The following is a 10011-nucleotide window of genomic DNA, read 5'->3' on the forward strand; positions in this document are numbered from 1 at the left end:
GAGGACAATACAGTGCCACTGACACGGCCTGCAACGAAAACATGCGGTCTCTCCTTCACTGCAGCCGAGGTGAGTAAGACATTTAAACGTGTTAACCCTCGCAAGGCTGCAGGCCCAGACGGCATCCCCAGCCGCGCCCTCAGAGCATGCGCAGACCAGCTGGCCGGTGTGTTTACGGACATATTCAATCAATCCCTATACCAGCCTGCTGTTCCCACATGCTTCAAAAGGGCCACCATTGTTCCTGTTCCCAAGAAAGCTAAGGTAACTGAGCTAAACGACTACCGCCCCGTAGCACTCACTTCCGTCATCATGAAGTGCTTTGAGAGACTAGTCAAGGACCATATCACCTCCACCCTACCTGACACCCTAGACCCACTCCAATTTGCTTACCGCCCAAATAGGTCCACAGACGATGCAATCTCAACCACACTGCACACTGCCCTAACCCATCTGGACAAGAGGAATACCTATGTGAGAATGCTGTTCATCGACTACAGCTCGGCATTCAACACCATAGTACCCTCCAAGCTCGTCATCAAGCTCGAGACCCTGGGTCTCGACCCCGCCCTGTGCAACTGGGTACTGGACTTCCTGACGGGCCGCCCCAGGTGGTGAGGGTAGGCAACAACATCTCCTCCCCGCTGATCCTCAACACTGGGGCCCCACAAGGGTGCGTTCTGAGCCCTCTTCTGTACTCCCTGTTCACCCACGACTGCGTGGCCACGCACGCCTCCAACTCAATCATCAAGTTTGCGGACGACACAACAGTGGTAGGCTTGATTACCAACAACGACGAGACGGCCTACAGGGAGGAGGTGAGGGCCCTCGGAGTGTGGTGTCAGGAAAATAACCTCACACTCAACGTCAACAAAACTAAGGAGATGATTGTGGACTTCAGGAAACAGCAGAGGGAACACCCCCCTATCCACATCGATGGAACAGTAGTGGAGAGGGTAGCAAGTTTTAAGTTCCTCGGCATACACATCACAGACAAACCTCATCACCGCCTGGTACGGCAACTGCTCCGCCCTCAACCGTAAGGCTCTCCAGAGGGTAGTGAGGTCTGCACAACGCATCACCGGGGGCAAACTACCTGCCCTCCAGGACACCTACACCACCCGATGTTACAGGAAGGCCATAAAGATCATCAAGGACATCAACCACCCGAGCCACTGCCTGTTCACCCCGCTATCATCCAGAAGGCGAGGTCAGTACAGGTGCATCAAAGCTGGGACCGAGAGACTGAAAAACAGCTTCTATCTCAAGGCCATCAGACTGTTAAACAGCCACCACTAACATTGAGTGGCTGCTGCCAACACACTGACTCAACTCCAGCCACTTTAATAATGGGAATTGATGGGAAATTATGTAAATATATCACTAGCCACTTTAAACAATGCTACCTTATATAATGTTACTTACCCTACATTATTCATCTTATATGCATACGTATATACTGTACTCTATATCATCGACTGCATCCTTATGTAATACATGTATCACTAGCCACTTTAACTATGCCACTTTGTTTACATACTCATCTCATATGTATATACTGTACTCGATACCATCTACTGTATCTTGCCTATGCTGCTCTGTACCATCACTCATTCATATATCCTTATGTACATATTCTTTATCCCCTTACACTGTGTATAAGACAGTAGTTTAGGAATTGTTAGTTAGATTACTTGTTGGTTATTACTGCATTGTCGGAACTAGAAGCACAAGCATTTCGCTACACTCGCATTAACATCTGCTAACCATGTGTATGTGACAAATAAAATTTGATTTGATTTGAAATAACAACAACAGAATAACAACAACAAAAATCCAGAAAAACACATATCAAAATTGTTACAAATTGATTTGCATTTTAATGAGGGAAATAAGTATTTGACCCCCTCTCAATCAGAAAGATTTCTGGCTCCCAGGTGTCTTTTATTCAGGTAATGAGCTGAGATTAGGAGCACACTCTTAAAGGGAGTGCTCCAAATCTCAGCTTGTTACCTGTATAAAAGACAACTGTCCACAGAAGCAGTAAAATTTGCAACACTCCCTACCAAGTTCCAAACTGCCTCTGGAAGAAGCGTAAGCACAAGAACTGTTGGTTGGGACCTTCATGAAATAGGTTTCCATGGCCGAGCAGCCGCACCCAAGCATAAAATCACCATGAGCAATGCCAAGGGTCGGTGGTGTAAAGCTCGCCTCCATTGGACTCTGGAAAAGCGTTCCCTGGAGTGAGGATTCACGCTTCACCATCTGGCAGTCTGACAGACGAATCTAGGTTTGGCGGTTGCAAAGTGAACGCTACCTGCCCCAATGCATAGTGCCAACTATAAAGTTTGGTGGAGGAGGAATAATTGTCTGGGGCTGTTTTGAATGGTTCAGGCTAGGCTCCTTAGTTCCAGTGAAGGGCAATCTTAATGCTACATCATACAATTACATTCTAGACAATTCTGTGTTTCCAACTTTATGGCAACAGTCTGGGGAAGGCCCTTTCCTGTTTCAGCATGAAAATGCCCCCGTAAACAAAGCGAGGTCCATACAGAAATGGTTTGTCGAGATCGGTGTGGAAGAACTTGACTGGCCTGCAGAGAACCCTGACCTCAATCCCATCGAACACCTGCGAGCCAGGCCTAATCGACTGCGAGCCAGGCCTAATCGCTCAACAGTGCCTGACCTCACTAATGCTCTTGTGGCTGAATGGGAGCAAGTCCCTGCAGCAATGTTCCAACATCTAGTGGAAAGTCTTCCCAGAAGAGAGGAGGCTGTTAAAGCAGCAAAGGGAGGACCAAGTCCATGTTAATGCACATGATTTTGGAATGAGATATTTGAACAGCAGGTGTCCACATACTTTTGGTCATGTAGTGTAGCTACCAGTGTCTTCCAAACTCAGAGGAAGGACAAGGCAGAGTTTTTTGTCCCAGTTATATATCTATTTGTTTTATTGAACCGTTATTTAACTTGGCAGGTCAGTTAGGAACAAATTCTTTAAAAAAAGATGTATGACTTTGATGGCTTGACAGATAAAATGTGTTAAAGAATCCATCTACGGTGGCCTAATGAGGTCAAGTCTGCCCTCTCATATACACAACATTGATGGGTAGATGGAACTAATACCATGAGGTTTACTCTGCTGGTATTATTGATGTCCACTAGGTGGTGCAATGTCCCGTGGTTTCTGTACAAGGTCAAGAACTGATGTAACTCAGTGACACAATGAGATGATGCAGTTCAGAGGCAGTTATTTTCAGTTATTTTGGTCTAATGTCTGGAGAAGCGCTTCCTGTTTCAACTTGGAGATGTTCTGCTGGTGCTGGTTCTTCTCAGTGAAGTAGACTGTCTGTATCTCTGGAGAGTGATGTGGTTCTGGACAGGAGAGTGCTGTGGTTCTGGTCAGGAGAGTGCTGTGGTTCTGGACAGGAGAGTGGTGTGGTTCTGGTCAGGAGAGTGCTGTGGTTCTGGTCAGGAGAGTGCTGTGGTTCTGGTCAGGAGAGTGCTGTGGTTCTGGACAGGAGAGTGGTGTGGTTCTGGACAGGAGAGGGGTGTGGTTCTGGTCAGGAGAGTGTCGTGGTTCTGGACAGGAGAGGGCTGTGGTTCTGGTAAGGAGATGCTGTGGTTCTTCTCTCCCTGGTGAGGTCTTCACTGAGTTGTAAACTCTTGGAACAATGACCTGTTTGGATATGAAACATTACAACATTTAAATGATTGTTATTTAAAACTATTGTCTAGTATAATGCAGAGATGAATGAATGACAGAGCAGGTACCTCTTCTAGTGGACTTTGTTCTTTAGGTATTTTCTGTCTTCTGGTATGTTTGATGTATCCAACACCAAGTAACACAGCAACTAGGAGTAATATACCAGTACCAGTAACACAACCCACAATGGTGCCAACTGGTAACACTGAGGCTTTCACATTACCACTACCTGAGTTCACACACACACACACACACACACACACACACACACACACACAGATTAAGAACAGTGTTCATACAATGATATAGTTTCAGGCAGAATTATTCCAATCTTAACTAGAGAAGAATGACAATAATGATGTCAAAACTTTGACCTAACTTGAATTCACATGATATTATTAGTAGGTTATTAAACAGTGATAGAGGTACACAGTGAAGGTGGAGGCTAAATGGTACTTACAGTCCTCCAAGGGTTGAGAGATGGTCTGTGTGCTGATGTGGTTGCTGCTGGTGCATTGGATCCTTCCAGTCAATACGGAGATGGTCATGTTACCACAGGTTAGTGACGGAGACTGTTGTGACAGTGTACACTGACCGCTGTCACAGACAGACAACATCCAGCCATCTTTAACTGAACAGTTCACTGTGACATCACAGCAACCCACACTTGTGTTGAAGAGAGATGTGACATCCATGACTGGTTTGGGAACATGATCTATATTAGAGACAGTTTTTAGAACCAAAGAAGAGACAGATAATTATTAGTCCTACATTCATTATTGAACCTGATCAGACACATTAAATGTACAGCAAATGACCAGAACTGAAACCTTAGAAAACTCACCCTCCACTAACAGTCTATATGTAGTAGTTGATTGTTTCCAATGTTTCCTGTAGTTTACCATGTAAATTCCACTGTCAGTTTCCATTAGATTCTTAATACACAGAGAATGGTTATCATTGTTATAGTCCACCTTCTCCTTGTATTTAGGAGAGATCTCTTTGTCTCCAAATAGTACATCATTGTCCTTCCTCCATTGAACTCCGTTGATCATCTCAGGAGGTTCTGCAACAACCAGACATATTGAATCCCCCTTCAACCCATACTGGTCCACTGAAGGTTCTGCCCTGATTCCTAATGAGAGAGGACCAAGATCACATTTAGCATTTCACTGACAGTCATTAATGTACATATTAAATCAGTAAATCATTTGCTGCCTATAAAAAAAACATTTTCCAATTACCCATTTTATGTGCACAAAGTTTACATTCTACAGTTTAATTACAATATCAAAAGAGATGTCTCCACACAATATAATGAATAGGTTACCTATGGTGATGCATAGCCATAAAATGAGAAGAAACCCCAGAATATTCATATTCCTTTTGAAAATGAGAGATAAAGTTTATCTTCTTCTTTCACAGCGCAGTCGCTGAATAATGCTGCTTAATATATATCACTGCGACTTCAAACCACCTCTTCAGAATCAGGCCTGAACAATACTTACTGTTGATTGGTTCTCGGCCCAAAGTGGGTGGTTTCCGGAGAGTTACAGCGTTGGGCCGGTAAACGACATCAAATCCCGGGCTGACAAGGTAAACATCTGTCGTTCTGCCCCTGAACATGGCAGTTGTCGCTGTGTAAGTTAACGTTAGACCTTAATGTTAAGGCTAAATTGGGAACCGATCTCTCTTATCTGATTATGTTTACATCTGTGCTAGTAATACACGCATATGTAGTGCAGTGTGGTACGTTACAGTATATTCATGTTTAGCTTATGTGGGCAGTGTTTCCAACTTAGCGACTTTGTCGCTATATTTAGCGAGTATTCAGACCCCTCTAGCGACACTTTTTCAAAAAAGCGACTAGCGACTTTTTCTGGTGTTATTGGAGACTCTGACGTGAAAGCACGTATCGTTCTTACTCTTCTCAACGAGCAGCGGGTGCTGCCGTGGGCCCCACACCGTCCCAAAGCACTCACAGGCGGCCCAGTCCTCTCGCAGCAGTCAGAGGAGATGTTCACCCCTCGTTCCGACAATATAACGTAAATAATCAAATAAAAAACGAACTCCGCCAGTGTCTCTTTTGGGTCACTTTTGCCGGTCCCAAGCCCGGATAAAGGAGGGTTGTAATTGTGACATTATAAAACCCAGAATCGACAGAAGAAAGTTCATTTGTAGTTCTAAACATATTTAGTGTTTTTTACTCCCTTTTTTGTCTCAATTCAAGGGGCTTTATTGACATGGGAAACACATGTTAACATTGCCAAAGCAAGTGAGGTAGATAATATACAAAAGTACAAATTTAATCAGTAAGTAATTTGCTGCCTAAAATCAAACATTTTCCAAATACCCATTTTATGTGCACAAAGTTTACATTCTACAGTTTAAAAGTATTATTTCTAGAGTTCAAGTCCAAAATCAAAACAGATTCCTCCACACAATAAATATAGATAATATAATGAATGTTACCTGTGTTGATAGTTAGCAATAGAACGAGAAGAAACCGCAGAATACTCATGTTACTTTTGGAAATGAGAGATGTAATATGCAGTCTTCTGTCAGAGTGCTGTCGCCTTGTATTGCAGTGATGAAACGGGCCTTTATGGAACATTCGAGAACGGAGATCCAGCCATATTTACACCTGTAACTGCATGTTCACGTGCTAGTCGGAATCTGGAAACACAGCAAACTCCGACTTGCTAACTGGCATAATTACGTCCATGAACGGGGCATCATTCTGTTCTTGTGACGTTCCGCTGGGCGGCAGTCTTCCCACGTAACATTAACTAGAGACTGGTTGTACTGCAGTTTAACTGACGCCAATCCCTGAAAGACAACTCCAATAGACTCAACTGGGCAGGGCATGGCAACTAGCTCAACACCAACCATTTAAAATGGGCAACTATAATAATTCCATTCTCGATTAAAATGCAAATGCAGTTTGCCTTTTATTGCTCAAATATGATAAGCACATTGTTTATACATTTCCTTGCTCTTTCTATTTTGGATGGTCTGCCAGCCCTCACCGGCACCCTGGGTGATCCAGGAGAAGACAAGGGAGCTTCAGTGGACCCTCCTGATGGGCGAGCAGGACATACAGGAGGAGGAGGAGGAGTGATATGGGGACGAGGTAGTTCTGTATGGGACGCCGTTTTGACCTTAAAGCACGTGGTCAAAACGCGATCTTTTTAATGCTCCGTGTGTGAAGTGAACAGGTGTAGGTAGGGGCGAGGAGATGGACGGAAGCAAAACTGTTACAATAGCAGCACCCTCTATTTGCCACATACAGTCAAGCTTTCCTTGACTTTCATCCTCCACCCAATTAACTATTACTATTAACTATTACCTCCCTACACACCTGAAATCAGTTTTGTTAGTGTGGCAATTTTTTTGCAGTTCTGTACCTTAAAAAATGAATGAAATGAAAAGTTAATGAAAAAATAAAATCTCTATATATAAAAAATAAAATTAGTTTCCAATCGTTCTGATTGTGATGTGACATCATGTAGTAACATTTCTCATTTATGTATTTATTACATTTACATTTACATTTAAGTCATTTAGCAGACACTCTTATCCAGAGCGACTTACAAATTGGTGCGTTCACCTTAAGACATCCAGTGGAACAGCCACTTTACAATAGTGCATCTAAATCTTTTAAGGGGGGGGAGAAGGATTACTTTATCCTATCCTAGGTATTCCTGAAAGAGGTGGGGTTTCAGGTGTCTCCGGAAGGTGGTGATTGACTCCGCTGTCCTGGCGTCGTGAGGGAGTTTGTTCCACCATTGGGGGGCCAGAGCAGCGAACAGTTTTGACTGGGCTGCGCGGGAACTGTACTTCCTCAGTGGTAGGGAGGCGAGCAGGCCAGAGGTGGATGAACGCAGTGCCCTTGTTTGGGTGTAGGGCCTGATCAGAGCCTGGAGGTACTGAGGTGCCGTTCCCCTCACAGCTCCGTAGGCAAGCACCATGGTCTTGTAGCGGATGCGAGCTTCAACTGGAAGCAGGTGGAGAGAGCGGAGGAGCGGGGTGACGTGAGTGAACTTGGGAAGGTTGAACACCAGACGGGCTGCGGCGTTCTGGATGAGTTGTAGGGGTTTAATGGCACAGGCAGGGAGCCCAGCCAACAGCGAGTTGCAGTAATCCAGACGGGAGATGACAAGTGCCTGGATTAGGACCTGCGCTGCTTCCTGTGTGAGGCAGGGTCGTACTCTGCGGATGTTGTAGAGCATGAACCTACAAGAACGGGCCACCGCCTTGATGTTAGTTGAGAACGACAGGGTGTTGTCCAGGATCACGCCAAGGTTCTTAGCGCTCTGGGAGGAGGACACAATGGAGTTGTCAACCGTGATGGCGAGATCATGGAACGGGCAGTCCTTCCCCGGGAGGAAGAGCAGCTCCGTCTTGCCGAGGTTCAGCTTGAGGTGGTGATCCGTCATCCACACTGATATGTCTGCCAGACATGCAGAGATGCGATTCGCCACCTGGTCATCAGAAGGGGGAAAGGAGAAGATTAATTGTGTGTCGTCTGCATAGCAATGATAGGAGAGACCATGTGAGGTTATGACAGAGCCTATTTATCTGTGATGCTATACGTGATATGATCCTGCTGTTGTCACATGCTACACATACGTGTGCACATGCATCCGTCATTCCAATGTTATCATGATTTGTTATCAGGGATTTTATACATTAGTAATCCACAATGACCTGGTATTGTCTAATAATGACATTATCTTCCATATTCCTACAGATACCTTGTAACAGGACATTATTTCATAATGATTGCCTACAGTTCCCGTGTCGGGCTCTGCAAGGTTGGGTGACCAGAGCCATCTGGGACTGCCTCCAGGAGGAATTCAGGTGTGTGAAGGCTACCAGTGTCCTGCATAACTTCATGAGATTGGACACGAGGACCAGGAGGGGATCTGCAGCTCACCACCGTGTGCCAGAGGATAAGTCTGCTGCTCTGCAGGAAGTTTCCAGGATGGGGTCCAACAACGCAGCAAAGGGAGGCTATCCAGGAGATCTTCAGCTTCTACTTCTTCGAAGAGGGTTCTGTTCCGTGGCAACATCAGACACTACACTATGCACAACCAAAGGCTCTTCTAAGAGGGTGCTGTTCCCTGGCAACACCATACACTACACTATGCACAACCAAAGGCTCTTCTAAGAGGGTGCTGTTACCTGGCAACACCAGACACTACACTATGCACAACCAAAGGCTCTTCTAAGAGGGTGCTGTTCCCTGGCAACACCATACACTACACTATGCACAACCAAAGGCTCTTCTAAGAGGGTGCTGTTACCTGGCAACACCAGACACTACACTATGCACAACCAAAGGCTCTTCTAAGAGGGTGCTGTTCCCTGGCAACACCATACACTACACTATGCACAACCAAAGGCTCTTCTAAGAGGGTGCTGTTACCTGGCAACACCAGACACTACACTATGCACAGCCAAAGGCTCTTCTAAGAGGGTGCTGTTCCCTGGCAACACCAGACACTACACTATGCACAGCCAAAGGCTCTTCTAAGAGGGTGCTGTTCCCTGGCAACACCAGACACTACACTATGCACAACCAAAGGCTCTTCTAAGAGGGTGCTGTTCCCTGGCAACACCATACACTACACTATGCACAACCAAAGGCTCTTCTAAGAGGGTGCTGTTACCTGGCAACACCAGACACTACACTATGCACAGCCAAAGGCTCTTCTAAGAGGGTGCTGTTCCTGGCAACACCAGACACTACACTATGCACAGCCAAAGGCTCTTCTAAGAGGGTGCTGTTCCCTGGCAACACCAGACACTACACTATGCACAACCAAAGGCTCTTCTAAGAGGGTGCTGTTCCCTGGCAACACCATACACTACACTATGCACAACCAAAGGCTCTTCTAAGAGGGTGCTGTTACCTGGCAACACCAGACACTACACTATGCACAACCAAAGGCTCTTCTAAGAGGGTGCTGTTCCCTGGCAACACCATACACTACACTATGCACAACCAAAGGCTCTTCTAAGAGGGTGCTGTTACCTGGCAACACCAGACACTACACTATGCACAGCCAAAGGCTCTTCTAAGAGGGTGCTGTTCCCTGGCAACACCAGACACTACACTATGCACAACCAAAGACTCTTCTATTTTATTTATTTTTTGGACTTAAAGCTCAAAGCTTGTGGACCAGAAATGGATAGAAGAAGAATATTATGTTGACTATGTTCTTGCCTATTAGTTGAACTGTACTGTATTGTATTCTTCCCCTGCAATTCTCTGAATAAAAATGTCAATTTCAAGGTGA

At 45.3% G+C, this 10011-nt stretch overlaps 1 protein-coding gene and 1 long non-coding RNA gene across 5 annotated transcripts; one reads left to right on the forward strand and one right to left on the reverse strand.

The window, feature by feature from the left end:
- Positions 1-1867: 1867 nt before the first annotated feature.
- LOC115146426 (uncharacterized) lies at positions 1868-6501 on the reverse strand. 3 transcript variants are annotated; one of them, XM_065004331.1, is made up of 6 exons: positions 6179-6501; positions 5215-5343; positions 4551-4841; positions 4167-4421; positions 3775-3935; positions 1868-3679 (listed from the first exon to the last, which is right to left on the reverse strand). In XM_065004331.1, exons 1-6 carry the CDS (start codon positions 6318-6320, stop codon positions 3449-3451), a joined length of 1209 nt encoding a protein of 402 aa, XP_064860403.1. In that variant the 5' UTR covers positions 6321-6501; the 3' UTR covers positions 1868-3448. The 3 variants fall into 3 exon arrangements, with proteins under 3 accessions (XP_064860403.1, XP_064860405.1, XP_064860404.1); XM_065004333.1 differs by having other exon boundaries at positions 5215-6500; XM_065004332.1 differs by lacking the exon at positions 5215-5343 and having other exon boundaries at positions 1869-3679; positions 6179-6497.
- On the forward strand, positions 5241-10011 carry LOC115146428 (uncharacterized). 2 transcript variants are annotated; one of them, XR_003866150.2, is made up of 3 exons: positions 5241-5302; positions 6729-6839; positions 8460-10011. It is a non-coding gene; the product is annotated as an uncharacterized LOC115146428 (long non-coding RNA). The 2 variants fall into 2 exon arrangements; XR_010459798.1 differs by having other exon boundaries at positions 5281-5347.

This window comes from Oncorhynchus nerka, linkage group LG18 (assembly GCF_034236695.1).
Source record: "Oncorhynchus nerka isolate Pitt River linkage group LG18, Oner_Uvic_2.0, whole genome shotgun sequence".
Classification (NCBI taxonomy): Eukaryota; Metazoa; Chordata; class Actinopteri; order Salmoniformes; family Salmonidae; genus Oncorhynchus; species Oncorhynchus nerka.